Raw genomic sequence first — 20,615 nt, 5'->3', positions numbered from 1 at the left:
TGGGAAGAGCCAACTCATTGGAAAAGACCCTGATGCCTGGAAAGATAGAAGGCAGGAGGAAAAGGGGAGAACAGAGGACAAGATGGATGGATGGCATCACTAACTAAATGGACATGAGTTTGAGCAAGCTCTGGGAGATGGTGAAGGATAGGGAAGCCTGGCTGGCTGCAGTCTATGCGGTCACAAAGAGTCAGACACGACTGAGACTGAATTACAACAACAAAGCTGAAATTGTCACTGTACATTAAAGTAGCCTTCTGTACTCTGAAAAACAATTTTCTCACCTGCTTATGTGACCCAAGCCATTCAGCATCTCTCAGCCTTACTGTCTATATTGAGCAATAGGAATAATACTCAGGGTTCTTCCCACTGTTGCTGTTGGGACTCAATGTGTTCATTTGTGCAAATCAGTCTAGCACAGTGACAGGAACAAAGAAGGGCCTCACCAAATAGGAGTTCTCCACCTTTCCCATGAATGGTCATGCTCAGTTAGGGGACATAGGGCGTGATTCAAAAATATCCTTGAAGGATTTTGGAGCTAGCTTTTCCTATTAAGAGTTCAAAAGTTTGTTAAATACAACCTCAGGGCTTCACCATAAGCCTTGTTGACTAGATTAGGCTTGTGTATCAAATTGCACAGTCTCACCGGTGACTGTATCCAAGCTCACTCTGCTGGCTGCACAACCGGCCAAAAAGTTGGGTATTGAGACAAGGAATAACAACTTTATTTATAAAGCTGGCAGACCAAGAAGATAGCAGACTAATGTCTCATAATAACCATTTTATGGGGTCAGGATGTCAGTTTCTTTTACAGAACAGAGAGGGAGAGGAGGTGAGGAAGTAAAGTTTTTCTTAAAGGCAATTAATCTTGCAAATATCTCCTGGAATGGCAATCCTCAGGGAGGGGAGGTGTTAACATTCAGGTAGAGGGGCAGGGTTCCCTGAGGCAGACCATTATGTAGCCAGTATCCTTTTAGTGAACAATAGCAACTGAAAGCAAAGGTTAAAGTAAAAGAAACAGATTTTCCCCTGTAACAATAAGATCTGGAAGTTTTGTGTGGATAGGAGCAGGAGAAGCTAAATTATATTGTACTTACCAAGAGTCCCCATACCCCAGGGGCTTTTACACACAAAGGTTTCATTCTTCACTCATCTGCATCTGGGGTCAGCTGGGAGCTTTGTTTTGTGTGGCCTCACCCTGAATCAGGGCCATGGCAGAGGGAAACGGACTCGCACACCAAATGTGCTCTTAACAGCTTCCAGTCTCACTTCTGTCCTGGCCTAAAGAGCAGGTTTTGCTCACATCGCCAAACCTAACTCCAAGGGGGATGAAAAAAACTACCACATGACTGGAACCAGAAATATCTGGAGAATCACATTAATGACTGGGGCTTTCCAGGTGGTACACTGGTAAAGAATCCACCTGCCAATGCAGGAGGCTTAAGAGGCGCTTTTCATCCCTGGGCTGGGAAGATCCCCTGGAGGGCACGGCAACCCACTCCAGTGTTCTTGCCTGGGGAATCCCATGGACAGAGGGGCCTGACAGGCTACAGTCTATGGGGCTGCAAAATAGTCAGACACAACTGAGAATACACATTAAATTACAGCAATAGTTGCTATGGGGCTCGGTCAGTTCCAGAGATTTTTGTCCTGTGACCTTGGTATAGGGCTCCTTGGTATAATGACTATCAGAAGGATCTTACAAAGCTTTCATCACAATGATTACTCAATTCTCACAATATCTAAGGTAAAAATTAATTAATTAAACGTGATAATTCAATGATAAGCCATCAGTAAATACCAACAAAAACAGAGAAAACCCAGAATAAACAGTTTGGGCAAGTCAGCCTACTATTCTGAGTCAAAGTACCTGGAACAGATGAAATGGAAAGTGTTGCTCACCTCAAGAGGTGTCTGCCCATCTCAAGAAGTATTTGCCTCTTGAAGTATGTCTTTGATAATGAGATTCTCATTTTATTCTGATATTGTTTTGTAAATGGTCCCTGAATGAAGGCCAACCGTATCAATTCTCAGCTTAAAAACTGTGATCTTTCAATATTGTAGGAAAAACTGGTCAATATTTCTCCTTGAAATAGCCCAGCATGCATTTCTTTTTAAGTCTCTTATTGAATTTGTTACAGTATTGCTTCTGTTTTGTTTTGGTTTTTTGGCCAGGAGGCATGTGGGATCCTAGCTCCCTGATCCTACACTGAAGGATGAAATCTTAACTGCTGGACCACCAGGTAAGTCCCTCGGTGTGCATTTCTAACAGGGTAACTTGGATTTAACTTGGACTATATAATGATTTTTGCCTTAAAGTTTGACTTCAGTCTGATCCCTGGGTGAAAGATGAAACTCCATTTTATCCCTCTCCAAAAGATGAAAGAATGAACAAAGGCTCAATAGTCAAGTAACAAGAACCCTGAGCAAGGAAGTGGCTAAAATCCCTGTCTCCTCAAGACAACTCCTCTGTGAAGGGATTGCTTAGCTCCATCTCCAGAACCAGGTGGCTCTCTGGGTCTGGCCACTTGGCTCAGTATCTCAGCCACCTTGTCTACCCTGAAGATAAATGTATCAGGTAGGAAGCTAAGAATAATTTCCACGTTTCTTAGTTAATCCTGGCAAGAATGTATTTTGGTCTCAAAGCTTGACCACTGGGTATCAGGCTTCTGGGGCAAAGGAAAATAAGAGATGGTTTCTCAACTCCACTTAATTATGCCAATAGAATTCAAGTGAGATTTTCTAAAGGACAGAACATCAGCTGGCCCAAGTATGTCAATATGTCAGGGAATGCTCACTAAACTTTTCTTGATCTGATTAAATCAATAAATATCTTTTCTACATCTGTTCAGATAATTCATTTGACAGCATAGTGGTATGACCTTAATCCTCTCTTGATTTAAAGACTAAAGGGGAGTGGCCAACTTCTATATATGAAGCAATTCTAGAGACAGGTAACTGGAAAGCTTCCTGCAACAGAACACCTGGGAATGCAGAAGAAAAGTACTCTAACATCTTTTTCAACGCATAACCAAGTTTAGGAGGAAAGAAGGGAAATCCCCAGGATGGGGCTGGGATGAAACAAAGCGACTGACAACTCAAGTAAAGATTGCAAGAGTGGGTAGCTTTGACATCTGGCAAATTTAGCAAGACAAGGACAGGAGAAATGGGACTAAGGGGTGGAACACAACTGTGATTTCCACATAAAGCCCTGGCCTCCAAAAATGCAGGTCTCAAGTGGCACAGCTAAGACAAGGAAGCTCCATTTTGCACTGGCTGGGGGTAGGGTAAGGTGTTAAGGGAAATAACAATGCTGTAGAAACAAGACATTGGGGCCTGCTCTCCCTATCCTTCACCTCCCCTTTCAAGGTTTAAAACCTAGCTCTCACTTATTAGGTTTGAAATCTCGGGCAGGTTACATAACCTCACAGCACCTTATTCTCCTTGGCTAGGCTTTGGTGAATGATTGATAAATTTAGTTTAAGTGCTTAATTAGCATACTACTTGGTACATAAAAAAGCAGTGTTCAAAAATGGTAGGGCAAATCAAAATATGTTGGAAATGTGTTTTTCTTCCAGAGTTCCACAGATTTCTCCTTAAGTAAAAAGAAAAAAAGATACGCATTATCTGAAAGTTGGAAAGGAAGTAACTCCATCTTTAGTTATAAAGGACCAAGATTCCACAGCCCTATGAGATGCTAATCAAATAATTAGAAAAACACAGCCTGAAATTAGCAAAGGTTTGAAACTACTACCTCCATTATGAAATTACTAAAATAACAAACACACAAAATGTTTTAGTAACTGTCATCCAAGTTCTCTTAATGCCACTGGCATAGTTTTAAAAACAGTTTTTGTTTGGGAAAGGCAAAACAATCAAAAGGAATTATAAAAATAAAACCAGCATGTATGTAGTTGCATGGAGGGGGAAGCCCTCACTTGGAATGAGAAAAGAAAATAACAAACTGAATACCCTTGAAGCAAACTTGGTTACTTCAGGGCCTTGATTTTCTTTGAAAATGAGGGTTTGAAATCAATGACTTTTGAGGTCCTTTCCTGATTTTGACAGCTGTTACAATTGTAACAGAAAGTAACTATCCATTTGGCCCTCCCATTCCACAAAAACAAAACACACAGTATCATTTTAAGAGTCAAGAGTCCAATTCTTGTTTTGAATTTTCAAGTGCTACATGACTGCTAAGGTTAAAACTCCTCTCTTTCAAAAATCGAAAAGGTTGAATCATCAGAGGATAAAACCCATCACCACTGCAAACCAAAGTGGATTTTCAACTTAGTAGAAAATCTGAATTGACAAAGCATGCAAAAATTAGCTCAAATAGCTGAAGACTGCCTCTATAGAGAGTACCCTGGTAAATGCCTAGTGGTTTTAAGTGTTTATTGTTTATGCTGCAGAAAGCAATGAGGCTGGAAGCATGAATGTAATCTGCCTAGAAACTAGAATAGAATCTTCATTCAACAGGGAGTTTCCTCCAAGTAAAAATAACACAACTAAAAAATTACAAATTCTTATCAAAAGGTTTAATTGTTTTTTCACAGGATTCTTAATCTTTGGGGGGGAGGGGACAGGTAACACATGAGTTTAAATCACCGTCAATCATGTATTTGCAAAATTTTCAATTTTTTAGTCACCAGATTTACATACATTTGTAAGCGATGTTTCTCCACATACAGTGAAAGACACTGTCCAAATAACTTTTGATGTAAAGTGGAACTTAGAAAAATCACTTAAGAAATCAAATCTTTTATAATAGAAATACTTTAAGCACAGCATTCACACATTTGACGGTAGATTCTAAATGCTTATCTAAACAGAGGCAATGCAATTAAGCTGCCTTCACTCAAAATGGTGTCAGAAGGCAACTACCCTATTTACTAGCCACTGATAAGTTATGACAACACTATTTCATAGCCTGTCACTGTATTTCTTAACCCCTATCCCAAACCCCGCACTAGGATTCAGGATATCCTCATCACGAAGGACTTATCTCAAAAGTCTTAGTTCAGAACAGTAAAATAAATAAATAAAGATTGCAATGACACATTTAGAAACTACATAAGGACTTGGAAGTAAAAAAGGAGACAGGGAAAATTGAGGAACTGTCACTTATCTGGTTTTTAAGTTTTCTATTTTTAAATAAATAGCAAAACTAAACTTAAAACACTAACTGCAAAAATAAATCTAGCAGACTTAAGACAATCTGTGGGAAACCCAATGGCCATGGGAAACTTCTAGACCACTACTAGGAGGTCTTTGTTCAGCCATACTGTTCTGACTTAATTTAATAATACAAATGAACATGATGATAGAACTTGGAATGAGGCTTCTCAGGTGGCGCTTAGTGGTAGAGAACCTGCCAGCCAATGCAGGAGGCCTAAGAGACTTGGGTTTAATCCCTGGATCAGGAAGATCCCCTGGAGAAGGAAATGGCAACCCACTCCAGCATTCTTGCCTCAATAATCCCATGGACAGAGGAGGCTGGCAGGCTACAGTCCACAGTCGCAAAGACTGTAGGTCTTTGTTCAGCTATATTGCTCAGACATAATTTAATAACACACATGAACATGGTAATAGAACTTGCATTTACTAATAAGGGGAATTTGGTGAAAGACACAGTATTCTCTTTCACAATTAAGTTTTGAAAAGATGATTCTTTAAATATAAGACATATACAAAAGCTATGAGTATTAATTTTAATACAAAATAAACTAATTTCCTTACTTAAACATTTAAATATTATTTTCCTCTCTTCCCTTATGGGACTGGGGGGAAATGCTACAGAAGAAAAACTGGTTTCTGCCTAACAGTTCAAAAAGTCTTCTGTAACTCTAAACACCTGTCTCCTCCTTGCCTGGCTGTGTCTAAACCCTGTCAAGAGACTAAAAAAAGGAAGATCAAAACAAGGCCTTTCCCTGGACATTTCAACTGCATTTGTTGAGAGTGCACAACATCCCCAAGTTGTCTTATAGACAAATACATTGGTCATTTATTTGTAATCAGATACTGTCTTCAGCAGATGACAGCACAGGATCTGAAACACTATCACAGACACTGCGCTATTAAATATAATGTGGATTGTCCACGAAAAGTTTGTTATTCCTTTCAAAACATTCAATGCATTCTTTCAGGCTACTTCCCTGCAAACATCCTCTGGCATATAAGAAGAGAACATTCATGTTACTTACATCTTGTTATAGTCACAGTAGTATCAATATTTACACAGGGAATCTCTTTCCAGGTGATTTTAAGAATCCTAAGAGTCAGGGATTAAGCAAGACAGACCTCTGGAAGATGGTCATAATAAATATTTCGAGTTCAAGTAAAGAATGGAGCTTTACTCAGGACCCACAAAATATCCAATTATAGTTGTACTAACGCTTTTGAACTGTGGTGTTGGAGAAGACTCTTGAGAGTCCCTTGGATTGCAAGGAGATCCAACCAGTCCATCCTAAAGGAGATCAGTCCTGGGTGTTCATTGGAAAGACTGATGTTGAAGCTGAAACTCCAATACTTTGGCCACCTGATGCGAAGAGCTGACTCATTTGAAAAGACCCTGATGCTGGGAAAGATTGAGGGCAGGAGAAGGGGACGACAGAGAATGAGATGGTTGGATGGCATCACCAACTCGATGGACATGGGTCTGGGTGAACTCCAGGAGCTGGTGAGGGACAGGGAGGCCTGGCATGCTGCGGTTCATGGGGTCGCAAAGAGTCAGACACTACTGAGCGACTGAATTGAACTGAGACTAACAGCAATGGAATAGAAAAAGCGGCTCCTTACAGGCAAGGCATTTCATTTAGTCAACCCAACCCTTTGGTGAAGTATTATAACCAGTTCTCCCTTGATAAATGAGGGAACAGTTTAGGTTAAGTCACACCCAGTTACTTCAAACCCAATCAGCTCACTGCACCATATTCCCCAGCCCTTATTCCTTGGACAACTGGATTTCTAGCCTGGTGATTAAAAAAGGAGAAGGCAGTCTAGGAAGTCCCCCCACCACCAGTGAGGAAGGAACATTGCAAACATGAGAAAGCCACAGCAGTTAGATTTTTAAAATATCTGCTGATACCTTGCTGCATACTAGGCCTAGTGTTAGGTAGCAGGGACAGTGACATGTGGCAAGGCCCTCAACCTTAAGGAACTCACAGCACATCAGAGAAAAACAGCCTTAAAATACTCGAGACTCCAAGGAGAGAAATGGGAAAGATAATCATCATAATGGCTCCAAATGATGGGGAAAAGCAGTTTGCTGTGAATACGTAGGAGGGAATATGATTCACTTTGGTTTGGAAATAATTCTTAATTCAAAAACTCTCTCATTCAACAATGACTAACAGAGGCCAGGTGGGGCGTGCAAACGACAGAAAATGAGTCTTCCTACAGGGAACAGCCACAACCCCACTGCAGATTACTGAGTGCCGGGCTAAACCTCAGGTGGGCCTGTCCTTGCCTCACTTCGGAATATTTTGAAAAACCTTTCTGAACAATGGCTCTAGCTGGCTTGAAACACTAAAAGGTCACACAAAACAGACGAGCAGACAGAAACCTGGCTCTTTGGGCTACCAGTTTGCAGTCTTTCACTTAAATGTATGTAAACTGACTAATCCAACAACTTTGTAGATTCGCAATTCTTTTCTACCCGTAACTGCACTATCCAAACTGTTTTTATTTCCTGGTCTCTCACTCCCCAACTCCTTGATCAAATGTTCTATACTTGTAATCTTTGCCATTTCTCTCTTTAGGTGGCAACTGGGATCTCAATAAAATGACCTGAATGAAGCTTAGATTCACAGTTGGCATGCCGAGCCATTTCATTCACTTGTACCCTAAACCAGCTTTCTTGGGGGGTACAGGGGTGTACCACACAGTATTCGAGATCTTAGTTCCACAAGGGATCAAACTGGAGCCCCCATGCAGTGGGATCACAGTCTTAACAGAGTGGAAGCACAGTCAGGGAAGTCCCTAACCAGCTATCTTTAATGATTTCTTTGCTTTATCATTACCTTATCTTGTGCCCTTTCACTCTTATTCCTCTGGGTTCAATCTTCTTACTTGGATTATAATATTATTTCCTAAGTGGTTTTCAGTGTCCCCCACCACTTCCAATCTATCCGCTATAGTGAACTTGAATCCACTTTTAACCTAGCTTTCAAAGCCCTCCCAACCTAAATTCATAGACTCATCTGTCCTCACTATAGTAACAGACATTATGTTCCAGTCAAGACGGAATACTTGCTGTTCCCTTAATACACGGTTGAAACTGGCCCTGAATGCCAAGAGCACAAATCATGAAAAGAAGAAAAAGAGGTTAAATGGGGGGGAGGGTGTGCTCGACAATATTTACAAGTTCTGCTGATTTTCAAAAGAAACACTTAAGAACATAAGAGAAGTCAACAGGCTTGGAAAACGTGTAAATTACATACCTCACCGAGAACTTGGATCCAGAATATGTAAAAAACTCAAGCTCAACAATGAATTTAGTTATAAAAAGAACTAATGATGTAACTAATCATTTCACCAGATATGAAAGGCAAACATGTGTGTGCTCAGTTCCATCTGACTCCCTGCAACCCCACGGATTGTAGCTCACCATGCTCCTCTGTCCATGCTAACTTTCCAGGCAAGAATACTATTTATCGTTCTTACTCCAGGGGTAGTCTCGACCCAAGGATTGCATTTGCGTCTCCTGCACTGGCAGGTGGATTTTTACCACTGCACCACCTGAGAAGACCCATGAATGGCAAATAGGCAGGTAGAAAGATACTCAACCTCTCTAAAGATTGGTCGCTAGTGGAATGCAAATGGAAACCAGAGTAATTACATACCCACCTAAATGGCTAAAATTTAAAATAAAAATGGGTAATTACAAAACACAAGAATGCAGAGCAACACACACTGATGGTAGTATAGCAAAATAGCATGAGCACTGCGAAACACTGCTTATCAGTTTCTCATAAAATTAACCATGCACTTACCATACAACCTAGCAATGTTTCCTAGGTAAAACTTGCGCTGGTGGCACTAGTGGTAAAGAACGCAATGCAGAAGACCTAAGAGACAAGGATTTGATCCCTGGGTTGGGAAGACCCCCTGAAGGAGGGCATGGCAACCCACTCCAGTATTCTTGTCTGGAGAATCTCCATGAGAGAAGAGCCTGGTGGGCTACAGTTCATGGGGTCGCGAAGAGTTGGACACAACTGAAGCAACTCAGCACACAAACACATAGCTATACAAACACCTATATGCAAATAGCTTTACTCATAATACAAAGGTTGGAAATAACCCAACATTCCAACAACAGGTGAATGCATAAACAAATATGATACATACATAATGGACTACTGAATATACTAATATACACAACATGGATGAACTTTAAGAGCATTATGCCCAATGAAAGAAAGTGTTAATGTTGTATATGACTCTTTGCAACCCCATGGACTGTAGCCTGCCAGTCTCCAAAACGGCAACCAGTTTATGGCCTTCTGGAAAAGGCTAATAGACTAAAAGGACAGAAAGTCTGTTGGTTTGCAAAACTCTGGGGAGTTGAGTAAGGGGACTGGTGAACAAAGGGACAGGGGGAACACTTCGGGAGTGGTCAAAATGTTGAGTATTGATTGTGGTGATGGTTATACAACTGTATAGAGTTGTTAAGCTTCATCAAACTACACCTAAAAAAATCTACTGTATATAAATTTGTCTGTCTACAAAATACTCAGTGCCTGTTGAAATCCTAGTATTTGTTTGATACACAACAAAATGTCCGCCACAAAATTTTGATTATTAACCCCAAAGCTGTGAATGGCTGCCTAGAATCCAGCTCTGAGTGAAGAAAAAAAAAAGATCTAAAACTTCGAAAAGGGAGATTTAGCATATAAATTTCAATTTTCAGCTTGGTTCAAAATACCATTAGGCACTGTCACAAGACAGAGCCAGGGATGTGAGCTTATTTATCCCAGGCCTTCACCACTTCCAGTGACTCACACTTAACCGTTTAACTTACTGGGCTGCTTATTTACCTCTCTTTCCTCAATACTCAACTAATCCTTAAACTGTCTTTCCTTTCTGATACCTATTAGCTCTTTCATCTTTACCATATTCATTGTACCTTGCTTTATATTATAGATCTTTGAACACACTTTTAAAACTTCAACCAAACCATAATTCAAGACAACCTCTGAATTACCAACCTATTTTTATAGACTCACACAACACCTTCCAGAGTTGGTACTTAATAAAATGAAACATGATACTGAACATGATCAGTATTGCTAAGCAATTAATATAGAAATTCTCTGAAGGAATACCACGAAAATGTCTATTACAGAGAAATGTTAAAAAAAAAAATTAGTTATAAATGTAGTTTTCTAATCTTTATCATGAATTCTCAATCTGGTTCCACTTACTACAGTCTATTTGTAATTAGAAATGAAGACTCCACACACACACACACAAAAAAAACCCAGCATCTTTTCAAAAAGAATAAAATAGGCCCACACATTAAAAGAATGCAAGAAACTTGCCAAATACAAGTAACTCCCAGATTTGGGTTAAACTTAGCATATGACTGATAGCAGTATTTAAGAAGCAATTTTTAAAATTCTAACTTTAAAAGGTTATTTAATGGGCTATAATGCATTTAACAAGGGGTGAGGTCTCCAAATATTAACACTGTGAGCCCTGAGCCACATCTGAAACTATCATGTAATAACTAGACACCGTAAATTTATAGTGAGATTCTTGGAAGCTAGAAGTAGGTTATGGTTGCATGAAAGGGTAACAATCTTAAGTTGCATTAACAGAAGCAATGGCATGTCTGGTCCCCTGGAAAAGACAGGTTCCACTACACTCGGCCCAGTTTAGACCATAGTATTGACTATAATCCAGAAAACACCTAGCAGAAGTTAAGCAGGAATGTTCAAAGCTGTTCAAAGAAGAAGGCTGAAGGGAAACAGGCTATTCAGCCTAAATAATAAAGATGACAGTTAACTCAGATAACTAAATGGCATCACCCAGAACAGCTGGACTTATTTAACTTTACTCTAGAAGAATTAAAAATAATTAGTTACAGAGAAACAGTATTCAGCTCAGCATTTCTAACAGAACTATTAAGATGTCTTCTAAAGTAATGGTGTCTCTAAAGTATCTGAGCAGAAGGGATGGCTATTAAAATTGAGAAGAAAAGTGCAATTGTTTGCAGGTACCTTACAAACCTAAAAATCCTAGGACTAAATCTTACAGCTTTTATTTTGGGGGATTCTAGCTGAATGGATTGATTACAGGATATGTTTATTTTATCCTGTCCTATACCCAAGTTGTCTTAATTCCCTCACCGTTTACAAGCAAAGGCTCTATTTGCTGCTGGTCTTCCTTCCTTATGCTACACAGTCTGCACTGTATCTAGGGGATCTGTATCCACTGTTGGTTGAATCCAGGGATGTGGGGCCTAGGTTAACAGAGGGCCAACTGCATCACGCCATTCAATACAGGGGCCTTGAGCAACCACGGATTTTGGTATCCACAAGGGGCCCTAGAAGCAACCCCTCACAGATACTAAGAACTATATTCACAACAAAAAGATAGTTCTATTTTACTATTTTGAGAGATCAGGAGATCTCTCCAAGAAATCATCCAAACAGATTTTTCTGAATATTATGGGGGGAATTTTAATATTTTGGTAGGCATGATAATAGAGAATAAAAACTGTTTGCTCTGATGATTCCATAGCCACTACCAACACATATTCACCACTTAGAAGATAACAAAGAATACTGGCCATTCCTAGAAACCGCCAAATAAACAACCAACACTGTTCTACACATTGCTCTATAACTTGTCTCTGTAAGAAAACATAATGGTCAAACTCCAGATTTCAAAAAGTACAAGGTTAAACAATACATACACTAGAAACCTATTTATTATAAAATCGGATAGATTATAAAGATGTGCAACTGATTTACCAACTGTATACTGTGGTGTAATTTGATTAACAGACAACATAGGCATATGATATTGCCAACAGTTAAACCCAGGATAAATTTGTAACCAATTTAAATGAAACCTAAAATATTATTTTAGCACATAAATTACTCCATAGGAACAAAACTAGGCACTTAATAAAAGCATCCCAGGAGTGTGAAAAACTCTTAACTTTCCCAATTAATTCCCTTAAACCATACTAGATATATGCCTCAAATTAGTGTTTAAATTCCAACTATGTACACCTATAATTTACTTTAACATTTAATATTTTTAATGAGTGGGAAAGGTAGAAGAGGTGAGTTCAGGCATTAATGAGTACAGTATGCATGCTTTAATATAAGGAACTGATTTACTAGGGACCCTTTGATAGGACTCACCCTGAAGAATACAGCTGACCCTAAAGATGGGTCACACCTACCCTCTGATGGGTCATTTGTAGATAAAATATTTTTAACACGTCTACACCTGTCACAGGGAAGGAAATTCACATTTTAACACACTATACTAATGACTTTGTACACTGCACAAAACATACAATATTAAGAATTCAGTAAACTGACCAAGATCTACAATATCACTTCCTATTGTCTATTTAACACAAACATCTGTTTCAGTGACTAGAGTGCACAGAATGTCTAAGTAAAACAGAAAGATCTGCTAAAAATTTGGTAAGAAAATAAATAATCAGTCTTATAGAATGAACTTTATGATGAAAACTATCATTCTGTCTTTGGGGATCCAATTCTGAGTTAAAAACTACATACTTTATCCCATTAGATCAGATCCTAACTAACCTAACAAAGTGCTACGGTATGTTCTTTAAAACATACCACTTTAATGACTACGTCCAAGAGCAGCCCCTGTGGAAAGATGCTGAATATGGAATCATAGTACACTTACAATTTAAGGAACCAACAAAAAAAAGCCCCACACTTGGGAGAAGCCATACTTAAGAGAGACTAGAACAAAAATATTAAAGTGCTGTGGCCGAAATTAGTATAAATAGACTTTATTGAAGTCAGTGCCTCTGTACCGAGACAGAAGATTGTGTCTACATAAGCACAAGTTGTAACATTTCACAACTTCTAAAAGGAATGTCAACAATTACAACGATCATGCATACCATGGTCGATAATCACATTTTAGAAGCATTTTCAACCATTTCTAAAGAAATGCTTATAACATTGTTATATATAGAACTACTTTCAATAAACTGCAAAACATTGATCGACTTTTCCAGTATGAGCTACAGTGTCAACACAAAAGGGAGGCATAAATGTTTAATTTATGAAATCAGAATGGAATATTTACTGTAAAGAAAAATTAAAAAGCTTTCAAATAAAGGCCATTATTGAACCAACATGAAGAGCACAACTTGAACTTTTCAGTTCGTTCATCTTTTAAAGCTGTCCTCTGAATAACTTCAGTTCTAAGCATTGAATTTCAGTACTGTGAATATTCCTTGGATTGCAGTTTGGCAATGATGCGGTCCAACTGTCTCTTTGCTTCACACTGTGGGAAATTGCTCATGTCATAATATTGAGGGGCAATTTTCACCAACCTGTCCAGAAGGAGGGGAAAAATCACCAAATTAACAAAGTACTGGAGCTGCTGATAGGACTGGCATTACTCATTAATACACTGATAAATGCAAACCTATAAATCCAAGCCAATGTTAAAATTACAAATGCCTAATCCTTATAAACACCACTTTTTGAAATGTGCACTTCTTAGTAAGCTGCAGATTTTCTGATGGTGGACTTTTCATAAACTTAAAAAACAAAACAAAAAACCACTCAAGATAAATTCTTGTAAAAAAAATACTTTCTTTTACATAGACATTAACATAAGGTTGTAAGTTTCTTCACTCTGAACACTATTTTGATCTACCTCTCTAAAGTTACAATAAGTTCCCTGATATTCAAATGACTGGATCTTTTCATTTTCTAAGTTTTAATAACCATAAATGTAACTCTATACCCCAAAGAATACACCTGACTGAATCTTTTTAAACATTTAGCCATACAATTTTTTTCTCAACAAAGCAGTGAAGATAAAATGGTAATGTCCTACACAATTTAAGTGTCAAAAGTCACTACATCAGTGTAGGAAAGAAGCCTCAAAATATATAGCAAGTGACATCAACTAAGGTAAGTGCTTTCAGTCCCACCATTCTTGGCTGACATTTTCTATCTTAAGTTACAGAATAGATTCTGGTCCCTGAAAAAAAAGTCACAAAGGAGGACTGAAGTGGGTGGGTAGTTTTGCTTAAAGTCAGTCGGTTCTGATCACATTTTGTGAATCAAATATGCAATGGTATAAAAAGAGGTGCAGTTTTTAATGCTTGCTTTGCTCTTAAAAGCACCAACATATAAACAAACAATAATTGAGAGCTGAAACACAAAGACTGACTGACTACTGGAACCTGGAGACCAAGTTAATCACAACAGCAAGAGAATGGCTTCAAAGATACTCTTCATGTTAGTCTAGTATAACGGTTATTTGTCCCCAAATTGCCCATGTGTATACTAACAATTCTACCATCCTCTTCACAAAGCAATTATTCTTAAGAGATAATCACACCATTTTGTGCCCCCAGTCTATACACATGAGTATACACCCTAACTGGGGAACACCCGAGTTCCCCAGAGTGAAAGGAAGAACAAGAGAAGACTCTTTTCAGATTCCATTCTGAGCAAAATGGTAAAGAAAACTTTTAGAATGAAAGACATTGAGCTTACCATTCGGGCTTGATATCTGTACACGTCCGGATGTAATTCTTTGTTGTAAGAACAAACTCATTATAAAGCACCCATTCAGGCTTGTGGTCAAGAACAGTAGAGGGATGCAACTGAACCACCTGGTTATCTTTCACAGTTAAGTAATGCCCTGTTCGTTCTAAATGTGCCACCTGAAACCAAAATGCAGTAAATTAATACAATGCTTCTGACGTGCTAGTTATAAAACAAAAGTGATGTAAAGCTACCTATATAATCAGGGAAAGGCAAGCCTCACCTATTGCTTTTAATCTGATGGCTAGACTTATTTACCACTGCCCAATAAAAGCAGCAAGCAGCAAACTACAGCAGGCTAAATCCAACTCACTGCCTACATCTTTAAGGCTTCTTAGCCAAGAATCGTTTATACACCTTTAAATAACTGGGGAAAAATATCAAAAAGAGAAACACTTGGTGATACTGGAGTAGAAATCACATGAAATTCAAAATGGTAAGTAAAGTTTTTTGGAACACAGCATGCCCCTTTGTCTCAAGTTGCTTTTGCACAACAAGGGGAGGCAGAGTTGAACGTTTTCAATAAGGGACCTAATGAGCCCACAAAGCCTAATATATTTGGTCTTTCTGCCTAAGACTATCTAGAGTAGGTTCTTTAATACCAGGTGGGAACTATGTAGTAGATGAACAATTACTAAAAGATGGAAGATAGAAAAATAGAGCAAAAGTAACCCACAAAGAGAGCTTTAATAAGAAAAGGAATTGGGGGGTGGGGGGTGGGGAGAGGAGAGAGAAGATGCATGTGTTTCTTGGTCTGTATTTCTATCTATAATCAAATATAACAATTGGATCAATATCATCTAATAGTTAATTAACAAATATCAAAGCAGATGACAACACGCCCTTTCCAATTCTAGAACTCTAGTAACAAAGAACATATATGAAAAATAGAAATGAGCAATTCATAATCATTAACATATAATAGAAAATAAACTCAATTTCACTCAATAAATATTTACTAAGCACCTACTAGGTGCCAGGCACTACAATGTAAGTCCCATTTCTCATATATTTTAGTTTTAAGAGAGAATCAGAAATCCATAATGCTTGAGTAGTAGATTTAGGAGTGAAAATCCTAACTCTGATAAGCACTGAAACTTCAGAACAAGATGCCACAATAAACGTTCTGTTATTCTGATCTCACACACAGACAAGGCACCGATCTCCTTTCATTCTGCCTCCATGCACTTAATGGCCACTCAATGTATTTGGCTCACTTGGCCTTAAGGCAGGCCACATCTTACTTATTATACATAGCCAAAGGAGAGAATCAAAGAACAAGTGGGATATTTAAAAGATAATAAAATCAATCTCATCTCCAATAAGGGACTGATGTGTTTTCATTTTTTCACCAGAAACACTTTCATTTTGAAAAACGTAATTGGTTTCATGTCCCTTAAACTATAAGAATTACCTGACAAGTTTTAAATTCAGCCTCCAATACAAAACACTTAAAACCAAAAGAAATATTTAAAAATTATTTTTCATCTTAAAGCGTTAATCCATATCTGACTTTCCCAGCACCCAAGTGTCTTATTATAAATACCAAAGATCACTCTACAGGATTGTGCATGTAACAGTTGCTTATTTGAATTTTAGGGTGATTAGTTTCCACAAAGAGAGGAAAGTGAATTGTACTTCTGGATCCATCCAGAAAACTGCTTCCTTTCAGCAGTCCAGTGCAATTATACATCTCCAATTAAGATCAAGATTCAAAGAAACTCTTTGATACATTTATCCAAAGTCAAAATTTGCATTGAAGAAATAACTAATAAAACTCACCTGAAAATAGTCAATGTATCTATTTGGTATAAAAAGACTCCATTATTAAAAAAGTGCTTGTAAAATTGATTTCTACATAACTGGATCCCTAACTAGGCCATTTGGTCAACTTAAGACATGTAAAAACTTCTCAGTATATTAGTTCATTCAACAATCTGGACATAAAATTAAAGATTATTTATAGGCATTCTTTAACTGAATTTTGTGTTTAAGTGGATTCCAAGCACTGCTTATAGAAAACAAATATTAAGTAAGCATTTAATTACGTATCCTGTACTGTCCACATACCTGCATAAAATACCCAGTAACCAAAGCTTTTCTTATATTAATATAATAGTCCCTGCTTGTAAAGTCAGTACTTCGACGAGGCAAATTAAATCTGTCCATAATTCTTGATAGCTGCTGGCGTACATTATCTGCTGACATCAGGGACCTGTAGTTAATGAAGTTGTCATAACACCACTGAACCGACTCATGATCTACAAAGTTGGAAAGAGGGAAAATAAGAGGGGACATGAATCACCCAAATAGGTGCATTATCTAATTAAAAAATAAAATCAGTATAAATAGCAAGCTAAACCAAAAAGGGAACTAAACCACATCATTTTTATAAATTAATCATAGTCTTAATCAACTTTACTAAAAATCTGGAGTCAAGCTCAAAATTAAAACCAGCACTAAGGTTTTTGGCTACTGAATGACAAAACAATAATTTTGGAAAAACTATTTTTAAGTTATTTTACCCATGAAAATCTACCTGGCTGTTTTCGGTCGATAGTCTTAGCAGGGGTGGATTGAGAGAATTTGGAAAAATGCCAGGTCTTTCTCATTTTCAAAGAAAAACAGGCTTAGATTAAGACTCTCAAATGCAACTTAAAAGTTATAAAAATGAACCTCAAGAGACTATTGTCACATTTTCCTCTCATTTAATTTTTATAAATAGTGCTTTCCTCATTATCACTGTTTCCTTGTGTTCAAATAACTGGAAAATGTTTTTTCATGTTGCTAAATATTCTCTGAAAATACGATATAAAGCTAGAAGAATATTTCATCATGTAGCGATAGCATCACACTGAACCATCTTTCTACTGGTGGGCATTTAGGTATTTTTCATTTTTCTTTACTATCAAATAACTGTGAGATAAAAAACTTGAATTGTATCTCTGTCCAAAGAATACTAAAAGAAAATTTCACAGATTTTCTATAGGTCAAAGGGTATGAATTTGTTGAGGTTCTTGGTAACATCAAATCTACTGCTTTTCATAAAGATAACATGTATTTCTATTCCCACCTCTGGTGTTAAGACTGCTGCACTGCACTAGACACACTCCTACACAGCTAAAGACTATTTTTCTTTAGCCTTTGCCAATTTTATAGGTGAGGAAATGGTACCTCTCAAATAATAATGCACATTTATTGAACTGCAAGTAATGCTGAATAGCCCCCCACTCGAGTTTATGAACCATTTACAGCCTGGTCATTCACATTTGTAGCCTATTTTCCTATTTCGTTAGTTTACTTTCACATAAAAGCTATTTATTAGGAAAAATATTAGTAATAATTCTGTAAGTAATACAAAACTATTCACACAAAAGGCAAAGTTTAAAAAAAAAACATCAAAATCTGTATTTTTGTGGTAAATTTTGTACTAGCATTTCATTTTTACTGCTCTGTATTTTCCAGCTTTCTAGTGCTTTCCTCCTGATTATAAAAATAAACAACTTTGGAAAAGACGGGCAATTTTTATTTTAAATGCTAGTCAGGAGTTTTTTCTCAAGTACCTCTGGGTTTCTAATGTAAAGTTGTCACAGATAATAAATGAAAGTGAGATGAAGAAATACTCTATATGCTGCAAGTGACGTCTAGACAAAAGAGTGCCTTCAATCTAATTTAGACTTACTTTGTTTAAAAGCATGGTAGACATTCAGCAGTGTCAGATGATCTCCATCTATGTGGGCAAATCTCATCTTGGCCTCATCTGCAGCTTTCTTGGCCTCCGTGGGACGAACAAAACACTGTGGGACTAAACAAGGTTGGTATGGGCCCAACACAAACGCCCATATCGATGAGTCACGCATTCACAGACAGAGGAACAAGGCCTAGCTAGGTCAGTTCACAGAGCATAGGGCAGGGCAGGATGGCCTCCAACTGCATCTTGGACTGTTTACTACCTTGATTTGGTACATCAACACCTAACCACATCTGTAAGACAAGAGGGTTTCAAAGCTACAGAGTACCTGATTATTTTTAACTAAATCTAAAAGTAGGCATCAAAAACAGCTATTCTGAAGGCCATCAAGATACTAAAAGCTCAACTTATTGAAGAAACCAGTGCCGATAGCTCTACCAATAACCAGAATTATGGTGTCAATAGCCTTTTAGCTAAACACAATTTTTCAAAAGGTCATCCATTCAATCCGCTGAATTCCCCACTGCAGGACTAAAAACAACTTTCCAACCAGTCTACTGCCACATTTCTATCGTAATTCTTCCCTAGTGCTGTGGCTATTACCAACTGGTGGGTATCACTATTAGCACTGGTGAGCAGAAGCATATGTAACATAAAAAATATCATGAAATCTTGGGTTTTGATGATAGCAGTAGTGGTGGAAGGTTAAACCGCCTTTGAATTAAGAAAATTCAAAAAGGCTAGGAATATTCAGCCTAGTTTTCCAGCATTTTAAGAAAAAGATTAGCAAATAAAGTCCCAAGTTCTTTTTAAAAATTGTTATTTGACTCGAAGTCCTCATATAAAAGCAGAATCCAGTATTTTAAACGTTGACAATTAGTCTGAAACAGTCATTATGTCAGGGTCATCAAAATGAACTACAATATTTGTTTAGAGCCTCAATATTAAATCACATAAAACTTGAAGTTGTTACAAAGTGTGTTCTACATTTTTTGAAATACAACTTTCCTTAATTCACTTTAGCAATTCCATAGTTATAAAAGCAGTATGAAAATAAAAAAACTTAACAGCTTGGGACTTTGTCAACACATTTTTAAAGCTCTTAAAACCTTGTCAATAAAAAAAAATTATAAATCATCAGTTCAGATAGAAGATAATAGGAATAATCAACAAGATCAAATACAGTATCAAACTCTTTGCCATCCATACAGTTTCCCCTTTAAAATGATTCCAAAGAAGCCAAATAGAAACAATGACACATGATCACAGTAAATATTAAGTCTTGCTTAATGTAACTGAAGCAAGGTAACAGATATAAATACAGAAATCTCTCATAGCTGTGAACGAATGTAAACTAGCTACCAGAGTTAAATAATTGGGTTTAAGAAGCACTCAATAAGGCCTCTGATTTTTTACTATTTGTAGCAGGACCCCCAAACTCCAGAAACTCCTTAAATGGTAAACAAAGCATTACAAACTAAGCAAACTGTTTTAGTTGCGTGACTTCTTCTTAACCCTTTAACATTTCCCCCCACAAATGCCTTGCTTAATAACTAATGCACATAAATGTTCACTCTCTTGATGTGCTAAAAGACAACTAGTTATCCCCATGCTCTGCATCATAATTACCAATTTTTTAAAGGACTAGCTAGTTTTCTAAACTTGAACAATGCTAACTCTGTAATATGCCCCATAAAAAGAGAACCTAGAAAAATAAAAACTAGGTAGGTAACAAATACACAATCTGTTAACTCTTACCCCACATTCTCTAAAGCTAAAATGTTGGGTTAACTACAACCAGGAGAATCTAACAAAAATCACATATATAAGAAAAGGCAGACAACAACCTACCACCACCTCCGCAAGAAACTACAATTTCATTAAAATGATTCAGTACTGCCCTGCCCATCTGCTCTGAGTCTGATCAATCAATAACTGCAAAAAAAAAAAACATTTTCGCTAGTTCTTAAATTAAAAATTCACATCATTAAAATATACATCTAAACTAAGCCAAAAATTTTATATTTAGAAATTTCAAAAATTTCTTCCTTTAATTTCATGTAAGAGTTTGAATTATTTGAAGTATTTAATTATAAATAAGACCAATAAACCACTCTATGACTGGAAGTCAA

The 20,615-nt window shown here is 37.4% G+C and overlaps 1 protein-coding gene across 2 annotated transcripts in view; it reads right to left on the bottom strand.

The window, feature by feature from the left end:
* Nucleotides 1-12,993: 12,993 nt before the first annotated feature.
* Nucleotides 12,994-20,615, bottom strand: part of DHX15 (DEAH-box helicase 15) — a 52,585-nt gene continuing 44,963 nt past the window's right edge. For both annotated transcript variants that reach the window (XM_081544808.1, XM_081544890.1), the window contains exons 11-14: nucleotides 18,475-18,597; nucleotides 16,863-17,053; nucleotides 14,742-14,911; nucleotides 12,994-13,561 (exon numbers count right to left, since the gene is read on the bottom strand). In XM_081544808.1, the coding sequence (XP_081400934.1) occupies nucleotides 13,444-13,561; nucleotides 14,742-14,911; nucleotides 16,863-17,053; nucleotides 18,475-18,597 (602 nt within the window). In that variant the 3' untranslated portion in view covers nucleotides 12,994-13,443. The remainder of the gene's footprint in view (nucleotides 13,562-14,741; nucleotides 14,912-16,862; nucleotides 17,054-18,474; nucleotides 18,598-20,615) is intronic.

This window comes from Giraffa tippelskirchi, chromosome 1, assembly GCF_054371585.1.
Source record: "Giraffa tippelskirchi isolate mGirTip1 chromosome 1, T2T-mGirTip1v1.2.pri, whole genome shotgun sequence".
Taxonomy (NCBI): domain Eukaryota; kingdom Metazoa; phylum Chordata; class Mammalia; order Artiodactyla; family Giraffidae; genus Giraffa; species Giraffa tippelskirchi.
The sequence above is the reverse complement of the archived record's forward strand: the minus strand, read 5'-3'. Positions and strand labels throughout refer to the sequence as shown.